We start from the raw sequence: 21,406 nt of genomic DNA on the forward strand, positions 1-21,406 counted from the left end.
ACAACTCAAATAAGTGGATTTTACAAATATTTTACCAAGAACATGTGAAATCCTAGAATGTAACTATGCTTTCAAATAACTTGGTCCCTTACTCAAATCTCTTTTAAGTTGGGAAATTACAGGCTTTTGTTTTAATCCTCACCCGAGGATATTTTCCCATATACTTTCAGACAGAGTGGGAGAGAGAAAGAAACATCGATGAGAGAGACACAGCGATTGGTGGCCTCTCACACAACCCTGACCGGGACCAGGGACCGAACCACAGCCGAGGCACGTGCCCTCGACCAGAACCGAACCCACAACTCTTTGATCCGCAGGGCGCCGTTCTAACTGCTGAGCCAAACCGGCCAGGGCGGGACAGTCCCGATCTTTAAACGTCCTTAGACGACGGGACTGGTGCTCGCCCATGCAACCTGCAAGGGACGCGGTGCCTGAGCACAGCTGTGACGCTGACCCAAGTGCAGCAGGGACCCCAGGACGCGGAGAACACCCGTCCTTCAGCCAGTGTCAGTCCCGATAAACTCTGGCTGAAGGGGACAAAGGGTCAGAATGAGGTCGTTCAGCCTCTCCCACCGCCAGGTGTCATCCAGGGCGCACCTCCTAACTATCAGTGGCTGGTCACAGGCCCACTGGAACTGACCAGTGCCAACTGCACTCGCCCAAACCCCCAAACCCGATTCCACCTCAACATCGATGACCGTTCTTCTCCCCCAACTTGGTCTCAAACAGGAGGAGAAGCGGCCAGAGTAGGCTGAAGGGAGAGAAGGCAGGATCGGGCCCAGCTCCCAAGCACACTTCCGGCCTCGGGCAGGCAGCACTCACCGATCTGCAGCAGGATCGGTGTGACCAGCGCCGTCTCCATGGCGTAGCAGAACTCCCTGCCGAACATCACGGCCCCGTGCATGACCCACAGGCGCACGGGGATGCGGTCGATGGAGCCTTCGCTGACGGTCTCGTCGCGCGGCTCGAGGTCGGTGCTGGGGGGCTTCTGCAGCTCGGGCAGGGGCACCGGCAGCTCCTGGACTTGCACAGACTCCGCGTCGGCGTTCTGCGGGGCCATTCTCATCACCACCAGAGATATGGATGTATTTACTTACTCTATCTATATAAATAACACTATCATATATCTTTAAGGATAAATTAAGACGTCTTCTCTTTCTGCTTCCGTTGCGTTCCCCGGCAAGTAATACTTATATTCCTCTTTGCACAACTTCTCACAATCGGATGCGGCTCCCAGCAAAACACAATGATATTTGGTTGGGTTTTAAGCACATGGCTTGTTGGATTACTGTGAGTTAGGGTTAAAAATCCATAATGACCACTCAGTTAGCACCAGCTTCATCGTTCTGACTGAGGAGGTGCTGGCGTGATTTCTCTGGCTGCAGAGGGGCAGGGTGATGACGCGGGAAGGGGCTCCACCGGTGCTCCCCATCGAGCGAGTACGGATCTGCAAAAGAGGGCAAGACCCCAGCAGTCAGCAGGGCCACCCCAGGTACCAAGCCATGGTCACCTAGGAGATCCAGACCTCGGAGCACCTCAGTTCGCTGGTGCTTATTCTAAGTCATCTGTGCAAAAGAAAAACAAACTCTAATTTCTATAGAAACATCTTCTTATATGGAATATAATCCTGGGGGAGGATAAAGACGGGGTGACCGAGGGAAGCTGGACCAGAGGAAATGAACAGACAGAAGGAGCTCAGCCTCCTCTGCGCAGTAACAGTCACCGGCTCCGGGGACTGCAGTGTGGGAACCCTGCACACAGAGGCATCGGCCTGTGAATGTCATGGTGCGACCAGGGGAAGAGGGGCTGGGGGTGGGGGAAGACTGACAGAGGAAACGCAATGCTACTAGCAGAGGGGCAGAGGACGATGCACTGATGTCTGGAGACACTGTGGCAGTCACAGCTTTGCTGGGGGTCTGCTGCACCTGTGGGTTGGGACAGGGGTGCTGCTCAGACTCTTAGTGACAGGCCGCCTCACACAGAGAATGACCAGCCCTAGTGCCGACTGTGTCTGGGTAAACAAACTCTGTTCCAAGGTTATTAAGTAGGAAAAGTGTTCTCTTTAAAAATGCGGAAACCTTTGATTTTGACTCAATCAACTAGACCAAGATTGCAAACTCAACTTCACTACTGCTTTGTTTCACTGAACCAGCCTCACTGAAGCCAGGAGAGCGCGACGCAGGGTGGCGGCTTCGGGAAGGGAGAAAGGTCCACAGGGGGTGGCGTTTCGTGGTGGCCTATTTTCCAAAAGCGGGCAGAGCAGGCATCGCTGAGGCACTGAGCCCCCCGCACTTGTTCAGGGGCTGGGCTCTGGCCACGGGCCTCAGCGACATCGCTGACAGGCCCCAGGACTCAGCCAGGTGCTCAGCCAGGGCTGCTTGGCCTGGAAAGCCCAGGGGCCGAGGACTGAGCTGGGCGAGGGCACATGCGGACTGGCCACGGGCCAGGGAAGCACAGGTAACTACACTTGAGTGCTGGCGTTTCCCACGAGTGTCTGAAAACAGTCCGACCTCAGCCTTGGGGACACAAGATGAAAGGAGGGAGACGGGCAGCCGGACGGTCCACGCGCCATGCACATCGAGGCTGGAGTGTCCGCTCATCTGTCGCCCCCCCCACCCAGCCAGGGCTGGGCAGCGCCCCGGCAGCTGGTCAGAGCCGCCTCTCGTCAGCAGGGCTGTCACACCCGGTCCTGCTGAGTCAGTCTGCCGGCCGGCTGCATGTCTAGATGTGCACACAGGTCCCGCTGGAGCCGTCCACACATGTGGTCACTGCCAGGAGCTGGGACACACGTCGAGACAGGGCTGTGGTCTACTGCGGGACGCAGTCCGCGGTCTCGTCCTGTCCTGGTTCTATCTGGGGTGGGGAAGGGGAGGATCCCCTGCAGGGAGGACGCCTGCCATCTGCATGCTGCGTGCTCAGGCTCCACCTGCCCACCTCTCACCCCCTCGAGCCACATGAGTCCCTCAAGTCTCTTCTCAAGGCCCAGCCCTCCCCATAGAACTGCCAACCACCCTCCTTTGCCGCCAAAGGCTCGCACAGCTGCTGTCCTTGGGGGCACGTCCTGCCCAGACCGATTAGAAGCTCCCGGGAGACCCCATCAACCAGCCCCTCTGTTCTCACATCCCCACTGCCTGGCCACACGGAGGAGCACAGGAGGGTCACTGTAAGAATGAATGAATGCGGACAGCCAGCTAACCCAGCAAACCAGTGAGACGTACTCGGGCTGTCTGCCCGGGAAGCTGCCCCCACCCTGCCCGCTCTCTTAAAGAGAGGCACACCCAGCCCTGCCGGTTTGGCTCAGTGGTTGGAGCGTTGGCCTGCGGTCCAGAGAGTCCCAGGTTCGGTTCCCGCTAAGGGCACGTACCAAAAAAAGCCCAGAGAGGCACGCCCAGAGGCTCTCAGGCAGTGGCATGAGCACGGGGTGGGTTACCTGTTAGCCAAGGCGTCTAGGCATTAACACAGCCGGCTCCTCCGTCAAGCAGTGCGGATGCAGCAGCCCAGGCAACGTCACTGTCACCTGCATTGACGGAAATGACAAACTGTCAGCACCCTGTCAGTAGCAGTTACTAAGTGCTCAGCCCTGTGAACTCACCCCGCAGTACCCTCGAGTGGGCACGGGGACACCACACCAGTCCTCACACTGCCGAGAGCAGGCCCGGCCGTCAGGGCGCTGAGGCCCCCTCCAAACAGTCCTGCCAGCGAGGCTGAGCTGCCGCGACCCCGGGCCTCCTCGGAGACGCGCACTGACGTGATGGCCCGTTTCAGGTCGGCCCGAGGGTCACGCCCAGCTGCTCATCAGCAGGCGTCGCCACGGTGCCCACATGCTCCTTCTCTGAGAAGCCCCGGGATTCATGACATTTCAAGGATGATGCAAAACCATTTAGAGACCAAGTTGAAGTATTGACACCTAGAAATAAGGTCATATCACCACCCAGGAGTGAGTGGCTGCCCCTAAAGACCTAGGTCGGGGGCTGGCCCAGCTGGCACTTCCAGAAAAGCCTCCGTGGAAGGACAGCTAATAGGTGGCACCCCACAGCCGGTGCCATCGTCCTGACACAGGGGAAGCACAGGCCAAGTTCCACAGGGCTACACGCAGACTGCGCAACGGTCCAGCAGCCGTCAGTTCCCAGAGGAGGTCTCGAGGGTACGCCTTCGGTCCTGGGCCACCCTCTCCCTGGGGCCCACAGCTGTCTCACGTGACTTCTCTCCAAGTCCGTCCCCAGCACTCTGAGGTTTCTCCTTCACCGCATGTGAATTTGCACCCGAACTTGGGTCTGCTCCATGTTCCACTGCTGTGGTGCCACCGCCCACATCCCCCGCCAGCGCGGAGGGACAGTGCGAGCCTGCAGCCCGCCCGTGGGCCCTCCGCCGCTGCCCGGCCTCCCTCCCCGTTTCTTCCACAGGCTCATTCGTGCGCTGCGGCCACAGGAGCTTTCAGAGCTGGGCGAGCTGAGGGACAGCTGTTGTATTTCTATTGCGATCCCATTAACGCGACGTCAGCCGAGGGCGGGCCGCCGTCCCTAGGCTGACCCCGAGGGGGCTGCCCTCCGCGCCCGGCGTGGCCCAGGAGCCCCCAAAGCACTCCCACGGCTGCACCCGTCCCCTGAGTTTCTTCCTAAGAGCTGATCTTTCTGGTGGTTGCAGGGATGAAAGGGGAAGAGAGTCTCCCTCCCGTGCATCTCCAGCGGGCAGGTTCGCACCACGACGGCTAGCAAGTGGTTCCTCAGATCAAATGTACATGGAGTGAAAATGTACATTTAATCAGCTCTCACAACTTTGTATCAAGACACAAACACTTCTAACACCATGGAAAGTCCCCTGTGTCTCTTCTATTAAAATAGATCAATTAAACCCTGCCGGTGTGGCTCAGCGGTTGAACATCGACCCTGCACCAAGAGGTCATTGGTTCGATTCTGGTCAGGGCACAGGCCCAGGTTGTGGGCCCGATCCCCAGTGGGGGGCATGCAGGAGGCGGCCAGTCGATGTTCTCTCTCATTGATGTTTCTATCTCTCCCTCTTCCTTCTTCTCTCTCTAAAACCAATAAAGAAAAAAAAAAAAAGATCAATTAAGGCTATTGATCTATTTTAATTTAATAATCTAACTCTTTGATAACCTAATTCTTTAATTGTATGAATGCAAACAACTCTATTAACCATCACCAAAATATGACTGGTGCCCAACTCAGCTTCCGAGGATTGTGTTCTACACTCAGAGGTTCACTGTTGGTGACTCGGGGTCCTGTCCCACGGCACTTGCTCAGGGGCACAGAACAAGGACCGTGTGGCACCTGCCTGCCCTGTCCTGGCCACAGGACTTGGAGATGGAGTGTCACCGCCCTCCATTCACAGCACCCAGGCCCCTTCCCAAGGCCTTCTCGCCCGGGACACGTGGGAGGGAGGAGAGCAGCTCTAGGAAGAAAGGAAGGAGCCGCACGGGTGGGACCGCAGGGCTGCTCTCCCATTAGCAGGTGCCTGGTGCCAGCTGTCGCCGTGCTGACGGGACAGTCGGGGACCATGACTAGGATGACTGTTCTGAGAATGCTGTCCACGCAGAGATCTCCTCTGGCGACTTGCAAGGAGACAACTGTCGCCTGGAGCACTGCAATGCTCTCCCCTGCAGTGCCCCTGATGCCCAGGCGGGGGCAGAACAGCACAGCAGGCGCCTCGGAGAGCAGCCTGCCCTTCCCCAAGGCAGGCGACTCTGGATCCGGCCGTCCCAAGGCTGCTCTGCCCAGGGCGCTCCGCTCAGGGCCAGGGAACCCCGAGGACGGGCTCCCCGAGGACGGGCTCCCCAGCACAGGCACCTCCCGCCTGTCGAGCGCTGGGCCACAGCAACGTGCTTGTGATGTGCAGATGCACTTAGACAAGTGAAACCACAATTGTTCCAATCAACAACTTCCTCTATTGTCCTGGTTCTAATTTAAGGGTGATGCCAAAACACGTGACTTCCTACAATTTGCTATGTGGAGAAGCTGGCTGGACACGGAAAGTCATCCACAGGTGGACGCAGAGCCACTTGCCAGGCACCCACAGGTCAGGCCCAGTCCGAGACTCTGCCTGAAAGTCACAGTGCACACCAGTGTTGTGGGGACAACACCCCTGAGGATGGTCAGAGCCCGGCACGGGGATGCGAGGCCCGTGCTCACGGTGCAGGTGCGCGGCAGCAGCTGTCGGTTCTGCACACCCACCACTTCAATCAGCCCCCACAGGTTTCTAAAATGGCATCAACTGTTCACTAGTAAGGATATTAACTATTAAGTCTGTCTAACACTTGCTGGTACCAACCTCTCCACACACTCTCTCCAGATACCTCCAGCAAAGACAACTAACTGTGCACGACATAGAAGCCAGGCAGGGCACAGACACGCAGCAGCACGTAACCAAGACAACCAGCTTCTGGACCAAAAGTATAAAACAGGGCCTAAGCCCTGACCAGTTTGGCAACTAGTATTTGATCCAGTTTGACGGAGATGTGCTTCCCGATCAATCGGAAGCTCGTTTGGGGGGAAACGACACAGAAACACAGACTGGCCCAAGGAAACACTGCCGCACTCCCCTTCTGCAGAGCACGGGAAGGGCACTCATGCCTCTTTCTACCTGTGCTTCAGGCGGTGGCTCCTTGGTCTGTACCACTGGCTGAGTAGGAGGGTGTTTTGTTTTTTAATTAAAGATCAACGGGTCTGGCCCTGGCCGGTTTGGCTCAGCGGTTAGAGCGTCGGCCTACGGTCCGGAGAGACCCGGGTTCGGTTCCCGCTAAGGGCACGTACCTCGGTTGCAGTTTGTCCCCGGCCTTGGTTGGTCGTGCGGGTGGCAGCCACTCGATGTGTCCCTTCACGTCGATGTTTTTCTCTCTCTCTCTCTCCCTTCCTCTCTCTCTCTCTCTCCCTTCCTCTCTCTCCCACTCTATCTGTACAAAAAATGGAAAAATATCCTCGGGTGAGGATAAAAAAAAAAAAAAATCAACGGGTCTGGACAGCAGAGCCTCGGGTGCGGGGACCACAATCCCAGGGAGCTCCGTGCTGCTGCCTCTGGGACCAAGAAGGCCAGGAGACTGGCCGCCCTGCTCCAGGACGCCTGGGCCGAGGGCCGGAGGCCTCCTTCACCAAGGGGCCTCGCTGTGCTTCTGCTGCCCTCAGCCCCACACCACGTACGTTGCCGTGATTGGCCACCCAGCGCCCTTCTGAGATGATGGGAATGTGCCCGACGTGCCCGGCCACCCCCAGGACCCCCAGGACCCCCAGGGCCAAAGCACAGAGTGGCGGAAGAAACTGTGAACACCTCCACTGACAGGAGACGTCCCCTTCCCTGCGGCCCCCAATAAAAATGTGAAAACCAAAAAAAGAACGGGTTTCTCTACTCCTCTTCAATGTTTCTAGCCCCGACTGCTAGTTGAAGCCACTTGAGTGAGAATGAAGCTTTGGCTGCCATGGCAACAAGCAGCCTTCACGCTGCGCAGCTCCTGGAACCCCGGCCAGCGGGGACTGAGCGGCGGGCCAGCCCGAAATGCCAAGGAGCCACCACTGCAGCGGTTCCGGACCGACTGCTGTAGCTCCAGACGTCTAACTACTCCATCTAGGCCTCAGGCCAGCTACCAATAAACTCGGTCTCCGTCACTCGTGACGTGGACAGGAGGCAGGTTGCAAGCTGCCCAAGGACACTTAAAGCCACCAAATGATATTAAAATATAAAAATTCCTCACGTTACATACATATAATCAAGACCTGACCTCAAAGACAGGGCGTAATTAAGGAATACCACTAAAGGCTGCCAAGATGCAATGAAGCCTCCTGACGGTATTTTCACATCAAATCAAATCAAAGCAGGTTCCAGACTCTCGGCAAGAAGGACACGAAGTGAAACTGGAAGCCACGGGCTGACGACATGAATTATCTGAATTATGGTCCACGTGTCAGGTAAACGTGTGTCAGTGTTTTCAAAGCGGGGAAGTATGGAACACACTTGAAAACTGCCACAATCAAAACTGGTGTTTTAAAAAGGTAAATTTTTGATGGATGAAGAGAACTTGCATCTGGCTTTGGCCTGGGGTTAAATTTATTCTTACCTTTTTTTAAAACATTTTTTTTTTATTGATTTTAGAGAGACAGGAAGGGAGAGGGAGGGTGAGAGAGATGGAAACAGCGATGAGAGGACATCGACTGGCCTTCTCCCGCACGCCCCACGCTGGGGATCGGGCCCACAACCTGGGCACGTGCCCTGACCGGGAATCACACTGGTGACCTCTGGGTGTATGATCGACGCTCAACCACTGAGCCACACCAGCTGGGTTTTCCTCCTTTCAAGGACCATGAAACAACAAGACCGCCCCTCACTGACCTCCCTGCACACCAGCGGCCCAGAGGCGGGATGAGGCAGGTCTGCACCGTTCACAAGACAGCACGGCCTTGCTGAGCCGGAAAACTGACCTTAGGGCCGCACACCTCAGCATCTCGTGACACTCCCAGTCGCTCAGACCCGTCCTGTCTCATGGCCCTCCTCCCTTCCCCAACCCTGTCTCCGTTCAGGTCAGTGCCTAGGAGCAGGGGAGGGCAGCCCTTCCAGAAGGAAGGAGGGACGAGCCTGCTCCGCCTCCCTGACTGTATAAATGAGACGATAAACCCACAGCGTCTTCCTCTGCCTCCACAGAGCCAAGTAACCTCGACCGGCAGGGCCTGGTTTTCCGCGACGAAGAAGCCCAGCCTGGTAGCGAAATGACCTCCTCCCCCACTGCCAGAGGAGCCCACTATTCTGAAGGGGCTTTTGTGGGGTTACTGCCGGCCGATGTGCTCCGTCTACACTGCCACCTCTAGGGTGAAGGCTGGCAGTCCGAGTGCTGTCAAAATGACATCTTAGCCCTGGCCGGTTTAGCTCAGCAGTTGGAGCGTCGGCCTGCAGACTAGAGTCCCAGGTTCGGTTCCAGCTAGGGGCACATACCAAAAAAAAAAAATGACTTCTTAGCCCTGGCCGGTGTGGCTCAGCGGTTAGAGCATCGACCTGTGGACCAATGAGTCTCAAGTTTGATTCCGGTCAAGGGTACGTACTACCTTGGTTGTGGTTCGTCCCGGGCCCTGGTCAGGGTCGTGTGGGAGGCGACCAGTCGATGTGTCTCTCTCACATCAATGCTCCTCTCTCCCTCTTTCCCACTCTATCTGAAGGTAAATAAAAAAATATCCTCAGGTGAGGATTAAAAAAATAAAATACCTCCTTGAAAACCGCAGACCTTTCGAGACTTCCGGTCAGGATGGTGGGTAGGTAAACGCAGTGTCCGTCCTCCCACAACCACATCAAAGTTACAGCTAAACTACAGAACAACCATCGTTCAGAACCAGCTGACATCCAGCTGAATGGCAGTCCTACAACTGTGGAATTAAAGCAGCAGCCACAGGAGACTGGTAGGAGGGGCGGGGGCGGATGGGCTGGTCCCACACCCACGTGTGGCGGATAAAAATCAGGAGGACGCCTGGGCTGGGAAGGTCCTCCCTGAGGACTGAGGGGTCCCCGTCCCACACCAGGTGCCCCGCTCAGGGTTCCGGTGCCAGGAAGAGAGTCCCCATCACTTTTGGCTGTAAAGCCAGCGGGAACTGAAGCTCAGGGAGGCTGAGGCTGCAGGACCCCAGGCAGCTCCTCTTAAAGGGCCCGCGCACGGATTTATTGGACTCACTCCCTCTACGCTGGGAGGGGAGGCAGCTCGAGGGGCCCCAGAGACATACAGGGAAGAACTGAGCTGTTTGGCACTGGAGCGAGGGCTGGACTTTCTTCGGGACAAAAGTGCTGTCAGAAGCCTTTGTTCCTTTGGTGAGCCCTTCGCTGGGGCGGCAGACAGAAGCCATATCTGGGACTCCAGCAACCTGGCTCACACTGGTAGCCCCGCCCTGGTGACTGCCTGAGGACCCGCCCCACCCAACTTTCAGGTCCACCCAAGCTGTTGCCAGTTGCTTAACCATAGAATTGGCCTGTCTTGGATCCTGCTTCAGGTTTCCCTAAATTCTTTCAAACAAGCAGCATCTGGTCTCAGCTAGCCCCATACTGCTCTTTAAGTAATACACAGAGCCCTGGCCGGTTTGGCTCAGTGGTTGGAGCATTGGCCTGAGGACCAGAGAGTCCCAGGTTCGGTTCCCACTAGGGGCACATACCAAAAACAAAAGCAAAAAAAAAAAAAAAAAAAAAGTAATACACAGAAACAAACACAGGGAGGCAGCCAAAATGAGGCGACAAAGAAACAGGTCCCAAATGAAAGAACAGAACAAAACCCCAGGAAAAGAACTAAGCGAAATGGAGATAAGCAACCTAACAGATGCTGAGTTCAAATCACTGCTTATAAGGATGCTCAATGAACTTAGTGAGAACCTCAGCGAACTTAGTGAGGGCCTCAAGAGCATCAAAAAGGACCAGTCAGAAATGAAGGAGGCATTAACTGAAATAAAGAATAATTTACACAGATTCAATAGTAGAGTACGTAAATCCAAGAAGCAAACCATCGATTTGGAATATAAGGAAGCAAAAAACGCCCAATCAGAACAGCAAAAAGAAAAAAGAATCCAAGAAAATGAGGATAGTGTAAGGAGCCTCTGGGACAACTTCAAGCATGCCAACATTCGCATCTTGGGGGTGCCCGAAGGAGAAGAGGGAGAACAAGAAATCGAAAACCTATTTGAAACAATAATGGCAGGAAACTTTCCTAACTTGGTGAAGGAAACAGACATACAAGTCCAGGAAGCACAGAGAGTCCCAAATAAGATGAACCCCAAGAGGCCCACACCAAGACACATCATCATCAAAATGCAAAGGTTCAAGACAAAGAGAGAATCTTAAAAGCAGCAAGAGAAAAGCAGTTAGTTACCTACAAGGGCATTCCCATAAGACTGTCAGCTGATTTCTGAAAAAAAACACTGCAGGCCGGAAGGGAGTGGCAAGAAATATTCAGAGTGATGAAAAGCAAGAACCTACAACCAAGATTACTCCATCCTGCAAAGCTGTCATTTAGAATTGATGGCCATATAAAGAGTTTCCCAGACAAGAAAAAGCTAAAGGAGTTCATCACCACCAAACCGTTATTATATGAAATGTTGAAGGGTCTTTTTGAAGAAAAATGTAAAATATATGAACAAACAAAATGGCAATAAACTACCTATCTATCGACAATTGAATCTACAAACAAAATGAACAGGCAGAACAGAAACATTCTCATAGACACAGAGAACATTTTGTTGGTTGCCAGATGGGAGGGGGTTGGGGGAATGGGTGAAAAAGGTGAAGGGATTAAGAAGTACAAATTGGTTGCTAGACTGACAAACCTCAACGGAAAAGGGGTAGGGGGGTGGGAAGAAATAAACCAAAGAATTTATATGCATAACCAAAGGACACAGACAATAGTGTGGGAAAAGGCGGGAGGGAGGCGGGAGTGGGGAGGAGAGGGTCATTGGGGGGAAAAACGAGGAACATCTGTAATACATTCAACAATAAAGATTAAAAAAAAACAAAAACAAAAAAACCGCAGACCTTTCAAAATGCATCAAAAGACTAAAATGCGCATGCCCTTTTCCAAAGGGGTCCCGCACCCAAGGCCACACGTGAAGGCGGAAGCTTCCCCACACGCGAGCAGTTCTGACAGCAGCAGGGCGTCTAGAGATTCAGCTCCGTTCTGACACGATCTGCCCAGAGACAGACTCAGATTGCACACATCAAGGGCTCAGCCCCGCGAGACTGCCCTCCACGCCAACGCCAGTCCAGAGCCCCGGTTACCCGTCCTTCTGACCACCTGGCTCTAAGTTAGAGAGAAGGGCCCAGGACCCCCTCCTTGGGTTCAAATAATTTGCGAGAAAGGCTCACAGAACTCAAGCAAACCCATTTACTCAATAGATTACTGATTTATTCCAAAGGATATTAAAGGATGCGAATCAACAGCCAGATGAAAAGATACCTACAGCGAGGCCCCTAACAAAAGAGTCTCTGTCTTCCTGCAGCTTGGGGCCTGGCACGTGGAGGTGGTCTGGTTCCAGGGACCAAGGAGCTGTCCTCTGGGTCTTTACGGAGGGAGCACATTACTAGTCCTGATTGACCACTTGGCCACTGGCACCTGAACTCCACCTCCAGCCCCTCTCCCCACTGTGGAGGTGGGGGTGGGAGACAAAGTTCCAACCCCCTAATCACATGGTTGGATTTCCTGGCAACCAGTCCCCACCATTGGGTGCTTTCCAAAAGTCACATCATTAACCTAACAAAAGATACCTTTATCACTCTCCACACCTGAAAAATGCCAAGTGTTTGGGAGTAGTGAGCCAGAAACCGTAGATGAGACACAGGGATGCTTAGTGTTAGTGAAATGACTTCTGGGAACCACCACGAACAAACCTGAATGTCCTAAAAAGATGTTAAGTAAAGTCTGGCACAGCCACACACAAAACCACGCTGCGTGACTATTGGTGGATATGGAAATATCCCTAACAGTAAGCGCAAAAAACAGGTCATAAACCAAGCACACGCGATCACATTAAGTTCTTTTTAAAGTGTGAATGCAGAGAAAAAGGTGATCGCTTTGGGTGATTCACTATAATACTTTTTCTGCTCCTATAAGACGTAACATTTATTTTTCATAAAAACAGTAAACTATCTTTAAAAATAATTTTCTGGTTGGCCTAGCCAAACCTCACAAGATCTCGCTATGTGGTCAGACACTCAGGAGTACTTCAGTGTTGACCCTCGGACGGCCTGGACAGTGCCAACAGAAGCTGCCATGCCAAGCAGCCACGGGGGGGTGGGGGCAGCAGGTCTGAAAGCCACCTATGGACTCATTGAGCTACTGGCAGGTCCACTTAGTTGGTACAGACTCGAAGGTGGTTACCAAGAACCACCCCGGAAGCCTGCCCAACCTGACAGCACTGACCAGCCAGGAACTGTCCGTGACCCTCGTGTGTTGGTGCAGAGACTGTACTCCATGGTGCGCCCGGCACAGTGCTTCCTTCGGCATCTACTGCAGGTCTCAGCCGCAGCAACGGGACTTTCCACCCCACAGCCCATCACCACGTAGCTCAGACCTCGCTCTATTTACCCTTCTTCCACTGGACCGATGTCAAGCACCACCCCCAGCCGCAACCCCACCTGCTTTGTCCATCCTGGATTCTCCCACAATGCACTGCAGGCAGGCTAATGCATGGTCAGCCTCAACTGCCAGGCACAGTGCCCATCAAGGAAAAAGGAGTCAACCACTCTCTCCTCTTTCCTCCAGGCCAAGAAACAAGATAGAAGACCTGCACCAAGGTCCAGATGTTGGAATTAAGAAGCTCTGCTTCTCGTCCTGCTGAAGGATGGCACCCACCCCTGCCTGCGGCTCAGGCAGCACTAACTCCCAAGGCCAAAGGCCTCATTTGGGTTTCTTAGCTGAAAACACCAAGCAACAGGCACCTTCCCAACTCATTAACTTGTGGGTGCTGACGTCTCCAGGCCTAAGCACTGCCCACCAGTCTCAGGTTGCCATCTCTGAGCCAAGAGAAGAATGCTGCCCGCAGCCCGTGGCTGTGAACCAGTAGAAGCGTGCCGTGAGCCGGCAGAAGCGTGCCGCGAGCCGGCAGAAGCGTGCCGCGAGCCGGTAGAAACGTGCTGTGAGTCGGTAGAAGCATGTTGCCCCAGTCAATGCCAGGAAAAAGGGCCAGCGCACAAAGAAGGCCCAGAATTCCTGGCACCTGCAACCCCAGTGAGCACTGGAAGGGCCAGCCAGTTCCAAGCAAGGTACGTACACATGCCACCTTCTACAAAAGGACACCCATCACGGATGGGGCGGAGCCATACTCAGCCAGCCTGATGTGGCACAGGTCCTCTCTTCAACATTCGAGAGTCCAGCAAACTACTGGGCAGGTCAAACAATGTCTGATGTGAACATGGCCAGAAGGCCACAGGTAAGGCCAGAAGCCCAAGAATGACACCTGACTCCCCGAAGAGCAGCACCCTGCCACCAAGCTGGACAAACATTCACAAAAGTGAAGCAGAGGACTCAAAACCCAGGAAGATCACTGAACCCAAGCCACTCTGCCACAGTGCAGTCCTCAAACTCATAAATACACGTCTGTTTTGGTCAGCTCAACATGGCAGTAGGACCTGAATGTGCTAAAATGAAAGGGGCTTAAAAGAGGTTACATTTTCCTTCTACTGGAAACGAAGGGTCATCCAGTCACCACACTCCCCACCCAAGAGTCAGTAACACTCCGCCCTGGACTCACCTCTGCATCTCCTGGGGTGGACCCTACACAGGGAGCGGGGCTTACACTCCCACAGTCCCGATACCAGACGGCGTCTGGGCAACAGGTGTTAAGTACATGAACGCACAGTACAAACCAGTCTGCTGCATGTCCAATAAAGGTAGGGAACAGCTTCCGCTGCGGAAGATGAGAAATCGTGAGATGCTGGTGGTGACGGCTGCACATGGACGGGAATGTGCCGTTGACACCGCCATATGAGTCCTTTCCAAGTGGTCGTCTTTGTCAGGCATATCTTACCGCAATGTACGTAAGTAAATGTAGTATGATGGGCATATCTAGGAAATGACCTGGAAGGTTATGATCGTAAGAAAGTGGGGGTTCTTCCCCTGTAGGAACCCAGTGTACCCAAGACGATTCAGCCAACCAATAATCTTTAAACACGATTGTGAAACCCACAGGGACACTGGAGCATGGACAGGGATGAAACCTGTGTGCAGTGTGGGGACACGTGACTGTGGCCACCAGCGGCCACCAGCAGCACAGATTGCTGACCATACACTCAGCCCCGGGAATGAGTCAGGAGGGAAGGAGACAGATGGACAGAGACAAGAAGACAGGCAGAGGCACGAGGAGCAGCAAGTCAGCAGGGCAGAGCGAGTCAGCTGACCCAGGAGGAACTACGAGGCCTGACCAAGGGCTTCCAGGTCTCACAGAACACACACAACTTCACAGCATGAGAGCTGGGCCCGGGCCTTGCTGGGTGCCTGTGCTCAGGCGGGGGCCCCTCTGGCCTGTTTGATGAGGGCCTAGCATACTTTACACCTCCAGGGCAGTTCACCTGGCCCCTCTGGCCCCCACCAGGCCTAACACCTTATCTGGGCTCTCCCAGCCCCTGGTGAAGTGCCCGGTCCCCATCGCTGTGACTGTCCCCACATACATTCTGCAGGGACCCAGTCTCCGGACACGGCGGGCACTGCTCCACGGCGCGCCAGCACCGGCTGGGGCTAAGGAACACGGGGGCACACCAGCAGACAGCATTTCCATACCGCCTGTCTGCAAGGAGGGCTGCCAGGGACAGGACACAGGTGGATGAGACGCAGAGAGTGGTTTCTTTGACCGAGAAGTAACAGCCCAGGAGCGGCCTGCAGAGTGTTAGGTGTAAGTGTGCTCGGTGCTGTCTCCCTTACACCTGAAACCTCCCGCGCACACGTGCACAAGGCCACACCCACCCCCGTTCGCACTCCCGGCCCAGTTCTTTCACGCTGAGGCCAGTGTTCCCTCTGGACGGAGGTGTCTCCAGTGGTCAGGGGACAATCCATAAAACGGCAGGGCTCTGAGTGCAAAGTCACACCCCTGAATCTCCGGCCAGGCAGAAGGACCAGGACCTGAAAGTTTCCCGGGACCAGCGCACCAGCTCCCCCCCCCCCCCGCTCCTGCCCAGTGCCTGCCAGGAACAAACAAATACCACAGAGATAAACCCTCTTACAAGAAAAGCGAAACAAGTCTATCTGTTAACAAAAACTAACTGTTGAATTAAAGGTTGCAAGTTCAAACACAATCTGCCTATTGTAAACAGTGCCTCAGTTTATCAATGTAACAATAACTCTCTTTCAGAGATTGATCAAGTTCTCTGCAAACACTCCCCCTCCAGCATTTTTAAGATACTTTACAGGATAAATATTAGCTTGGGACTTGCCTCCCGGAGAAGTGAAAGCTGCCAAAGTAGTAGTTTCACAAAGAAAAGGAGAAGAGCCGGCCGGGCCAGCGCAGCTGCGCCCTGAGCTCGCCCTGCGCCCCCCCTGCTCCCTGAGCTCACCCCGCGCCCCCCCCGCTCCCTGAGCTCGCCCTGCACCCCCCCCGCGCCCCCCCCCGAGCTCGCCCTGCGCCCCCCTTGCACCCTCCCGGGCCCACCCCTGCATCCCCCCTGGGCCCACCCCTGCGCCCAGCAGAGACGGCGGGGCTGCAGCAACTGTCCCCGGGGACAGACAGCACTGCAAAGTGGAGATAGTTAAAAGGAGAGAAGGAGAGATCTTAAGATAACTGTAGAGATGAAAAAGAACAAGGAACATTATAGCTTAAATTTCATTTGAGCTCAATTTCTTGGAAGACAGTCAAGTAGCCTGGGTGACCAAATGCAAACAATGAGCAAAGTGTGGGCCAACCCCCAACACCACAGGGACCTGCCATCAGCAGCCACCCCACAAACCACCAGGCTGGGTGGGCGTGCGGCAGGTGGGTCTGTGCTGCCAGTTCTCACCACAAACTCTAGGTGTCACTTACCCTTAGTCACCTGGGAGATCCCTTCACATTCAAACACCATGGCTTTACCTCCACAGGAGCCGGGAGCGACTCAGGACAAAGCCAGGCCTGCCACCGGTGACATGAAGGGCTTTCCTGGCAAGTGACCGGCTCAGTGAGGCCAAGAACATCCACCAGGGTCACTGGGGGTGGGCTGCAGAGCCAGGCTCAGCCAGGGTCCTGCAAGACCAGGTCCAAGGACCTCTCTCCTGCCCCCGCCTGCCATGCCCTGCTCGTCCGCTCCCCCACGGGCCTTCTGAAACAGCGGTGCTGAGCTTTCTCGTCCCCACACTGCACCCGAAACAAGTGGAGCTTCCTGACCGCACCGCAGAGAACGGTGCGGAGAGATGATGGCCAAGCGCGCGTCACAGACCGTCTCTTATGACAGTGTGGCTCCATACTGCCCTTCAGCTCCCATCTGTGCTTGGGGACACCTACAAGACTGTCCTGAGGACTAGTGACACAGGTGATCACCAGGGCGACAAAAGGCAGCAGGTCCTCAAGAAGGGGATGCTGCCAGCAGAGTCCTCAGCTGGAGTGAGGAGGCCACGCCGATGACATTCCGTAAGACACGAAAATGTCCCGTGTGAACCAAGTGCTTTGTTCAACTGCACCGGGGCACGTGGTCCAGGGCCCAGCCCTCAGAGCAAGGGCGGGGAAGCCGAAGCAGCCTCACACCGAGGACCGAGGCACTGAGCAGTCCTCGCGCTGTGTGGCTGGCCCAGAAGGACATCTAGCAGTGGCAATATCATTGGTTTTATGAGGCTCTTTACCCCAAGTTGCCACTACCAGGAAGAATTTTCTTTTCTTTTCTTTGAAATACAGATATTTAGGTTACTAAGGATTTCCACTCAGTTACCTGAAGTGAGTGTGGCCTGCTATGTCGCTGTGCAGGGCCCGTTCAAGCCGGGACAGCCTCCACACCCTGCCACTGGGACACTGCCTGGGAGGGCTGGTGTCAGCTAGGTGCACAGGCGCACCGACGAGCAGGCCGCATGGACACGTAGCGCCGGGGTCCAGGACAGCCCCTACCAGGCACCTAGAACGGGGCAGGTAGAAGGGTTAGAAGGACACCGCTCGGCACAGGCAATGCTGGAGAAAGCTGAGCCAGAGGAAGAGGAGGCAGCTGCGCCCAGACTCCAGGCAGCACAGGGCAGCTGGCTCACCCACCGTGAAAGGCACTTCCTGGTGAGGGGGATGGCACGGCCTGCCCTGCCCTTTCATGGGGACACCCACCGTGGAGAGCACAGCAGATTCGGCCAGCCTGGGGTGGGAGTACTGTGCTGCAAACCCAGGGTGGGGAGGCTGGGAAGGGGCCACCAGTACAAGCAGGGGGCAGGAGCACAGACTTGACCTGGGTTAGCCAGGAGCTTCAAGACACCTGGAGCAAATGTAAGACCAGGCAGGAGCCTCCTCTGGACATGGGACCACTGTAGAGGCTGGGAGGAGCTCAGAGATGGGCCTGCCCCACCCAAACCTCACAGGGGAAGCAGGCCAGGAGGCCAGAGGCTTCTGGCGAGAGTGACAATGAGCAGGGTGACCTTGACATCAGCTCCTCCTGCCCTTCAGGTGTCCTTGTCCTGACTGGGGAGGAAAGCGCCATACACAAAGCAGCCATCCTGTATTGTGCACCATGACCGATGACACTGGTCCCTTGGCCTGTGGGCCCCTCCTCTCCAGGATGTCCTGCCTCCACCTGGACGCCTGCCCCACTGGCAGCGGCTTCCTGAACCAGTCGCTCACTCCTCCACTTGCCACTCTGTCCCCAGCACGAGGACAGCTAGGACGAGAGGTGACGCTGTGCTCAGCTCAACCCCTCCTGCTATGGCTCCCTCCTCCTCCAAAACAGCAAGCGTGTCCCACTCATCGTCCAAGGCCATGGCTACAAACGGCAGACAACCTCCAAGAAGTTAGCTGCCTTCCCGTGGAGGCAGCCTCTGAGATTTGGACAACGTCGCACCAGTCTGCAGGGTTCCCCTGGTGCCAGGACAAGTGGCCACAGGTTTGGGGCCTGAGCTGGTTTCCTTTCCTCCTGACCCCCCAAGGCTGCTTCTCAGCTGCGAGCGGGACCAGCTGGGTGAGGCTGGAGTCAGAGGTGGCAGAGGAGGGTCTGCGAGACTTCAGCAAGCCTCCCGTCCAGTCCAGCGGGTGGGTCCGGCAGGACACCCAGACCTGCCAACTGGCCTTCACCCAGGCCCCGTCCCAAGTGGCCAGCAAGTGTTTCTAGCCAAGTTCACAGGTGCAGAGAGCCTCCATAAACCAGCCTGACCATCCCAGAGCATCTGCTCTCTGTTTGCTGTATCCACCACTTGCTATAAGCCTCACCGCTGTACCCTACAACCTCAGCGCCAAATGACCCCCGAGCTGGTGCAGAGCCTCCAAGCAGGCCACATCCAGCGTCCAGGAAGACCCCTCCCACCCAGCCCAGCCACAGCTTCCAGCCCAGAGCTGGGGCAGGTGGGAGGACAAATGAGAAAGCTCAAAACTGGAGCCTAGAATGCCAACTTCTCCAGAAACTCCAGGCGTCAGCATCAGCTCCAACTTAGCCTCCACTTTAGGGTGGTCCCAGGGGCCACCAAGCCAGGGCACCAGAGGGACTACAGCCAGCCAGCCCAGCTACCCAGGTGCAAAGCCTCCAGGCCGGTCCTTCGGCTGCTGCCCTCGGCTCGAAGGCACAGGAGCTGGTGCTGTGCAGACGCAGCCAAGGCCTGCTCGTGCTCCAGTCTCGGCCTGACGGCAGCCGAGGGCAGCCCGACGGCAGGGCGTGCTGGATGCCCGAGAGGTGCCAGCCCACACACCATGTTTCACAAGCACGCAGCAAGCCCGGGCCCAGGCCTGGCACATGAGTTCTCGGTAACGCAGTCTCCCCTGTAAACTCACGAATGTGCTCCGTGAAAGCACGTCCCATAACGAGACAGAGTCCGCCATGGAGGTCTTCTAGCTCATCGACACATCTGGGCTCGCTAGCAGCCCCCCTTCACCGGCTCCGACCTCCGCCCGCAAGCACTGCCCTGAAAGGCAGCGATGCGGTGACTGCGGCCGGGCCACAGACGCCGAGGCTGCGAGGAGCCGCAATGCCAGGCCCGGGAGGAAGGCAGGCTCCGGCTCCTGGGCAGGTGTGCGGCGGCGGCGGCGGCGGCGGCAGCGCCTGGCTCCGGAGCCGGCTCGGGAGCCCCCGCCACCTCGAGACGGAAAGTTGGCTGGAGTTGGGAGGACGTCTGGTGTCTATAAAAACGTTCCTCCCTGGGGAGCCTCTGGAGACAGACTCCAAGATACTTCATTCTTTTCCTTATTTGCCGCTCTGAAAAATAAGCTGTTCCTCCTATTCCGAAATGGAATATGGGTCCAAACCTTCCACAGTGAACGGTGACCCAAAGAAAAAGGTCACCAGATCCAAAACATTTCTCATCTGGCCAACGGCCCAAAGCAACTCGACGCTGTTTATGTGGTTCGAGCCGAGCTCTCCCGGGGGTGGAAGCCTGACCCAGCACTGCCACGGCCCGTCGTCGGAGTCCCGGGAAGAGGCTGAGAGGCAGGAAGCTTCTCGCTCCCCCGGTGGGCCCTCCTGGGTGTGCCCCTCCCAGCCCCAGCAATCTTCACCCCAGGAGAAAACACCCGCCCACTGAGCTGTGCGGGTGTCGGCCCCAGGCCCCCGCGAGGCCCACCCGGGGAAAACAGGTGTCCTCAAAGGCGAGCGCAGGACAGAAAAGGGCCCTCCCACCCCCACCCCACCCCACCCCCACGCCCCGCCTTGGCCAGCAGCCCAGGTAGTACGAAGCGATGGCTCGTTCCTGCCTTCACCACAGGGTCCTCAGCCGGACATCTCCTGTACCGGCAGCCACAGGACATCCGTCACACTCGACAACCCACCGGCCTGGCGTGGGCCCCGGCGCCTCCCAGGCTTCCACCCCATACCTGCGCTGAGTGTGTGGGCTCGCCAGGCCACCCTCATCTGCATGGGGTGCAGAGGTCCCACTCCCCACTTTTCTCCCAGCTGCACACATCCACGCACCCTTCACACCCATCAGAGTCCTGTGCAGGGCGACGGGCCTCAGCTTGGCCCAGGCCAGCGCAGGGCCCGTTCTGGAGGGCCCGCTGGGAAGACAGCACACACTCCCGGGCCAAGTCCCACCGGAGCAACTCGCCTCAGACAGGTTTGCCTTTAAACTCACGGGAGAGGCCAGCACTTGGTCAATGTACCATGTCCACCTGAAGACATGTCCTGAGGCTATGCGGAGACCCCCAGGTGGGAAACACGGAGCAACAGACAGACGGACGGGTGGGAGGTGGGCACAGGAGGCAGCAGAAAGGCCGTGGCAGAGGCCGGCGCAGACACTGATGAGCAGAGTGCAGCAGCCACGGAGGGGTCTGCCCTCTTCCTGCGGCCATGCCTCCTCGGGCCAGCACGTCTGCAAACGTGGAGTCCCCGTCTTTCCCACAGAATCTCGGAAGATGCTCAAGAACGGGTTTGAGCAACAATTCAGAGGAGCACCTACAGTGCTTGTAGAACCCCCCATGTCAGTCCACAAGCTGGGTGTCCCCAAGACACTGCTTCTGAGGACATATCATCCGTCAGCCTGAAATGGGGGTGTCACATGCAGGGAAGGTGAGGAGGCTCCCCAGTGGCTCCTCCCCAACACTTACTGCACACATGACATGAGAGTCTGCCAGGCTGGCTTGGGGAAGCTCCTACCCACTGGGGAGCTCCAGTCACTGCCCCCATCCCTGCATCTCCTAGGTGAGAGCTGCCTCCAAGGGCAGAGGGGAAACAGGAGAGGCTCCAGCCCCGTAGGAACTCCTGAGCCAGGACCACGCCTAGGCCCCCCCAGGAGCTGAGGGTCTGAGCTCATGATCCCCCTTCCTTCCCTCCCTTCTAGAAACAGGAACAGAAGAGAGGAACTGTGGTGGTTTGGGCCCAG

The 21,406-nt window shown here is 56.2% G+C and overlaps 1 protein-coding gene across 7 annotated transcripts in view; it reads right to left on the minus strand.

The window, feature by feature from the left end:
* AGO2 (argonaute RISC catalytic component 2) overlaps positions 1-17,467 on the minus strand; it is a 381,544-nt gene extending 364,077 nt beyond the window's left edge. For 3 of the 7 annotated variants that reach the window (XR_004959850.1, XM_036263898.1, XM_036263897.1), the window contains exons 1-3: positions 17,347-17,366; positions 3,431-3,517; positions 823-1,447 (exon numbers count right to left, since the gene is read on the minus strand). Coding sequence is in view for 4 of the 7 variants with exons in the window: in XM_036263898.1 (XP_036119791.1) it covers positions 823-1,066 (244 nt within the window). In the remaining 3 variants the exon portion in view is untranslated. Of the gene's footprint in view, positions 1-822; positions 1,448-3,430; positions 3,518-17,346 lie in introns of all 7 variants that reach the window. The other 4 variants (XR_004959851.1, XR_004959852.1, XM_036263904.1 and 1 more) reach the window with 2 other exon arrangements.
* Positions 17,468-21,406: the final 3,939 nt, after the last annotated feature.

Source organism: Molossus molossus, unplaced genomic scaffold, assembly GCF_014108415.1.
Source record: "Molossus molossus isolate mMolMol1 unplaced genomic scaffold, mMolMol1.p scaffold_m16_p_16, whole genome shotgun sequence".
NCBI lineage: Eukaryota > Metazoa > Chordata > Mammalia > Chiroptera > Molossidae > Molossus > Molossus molossus.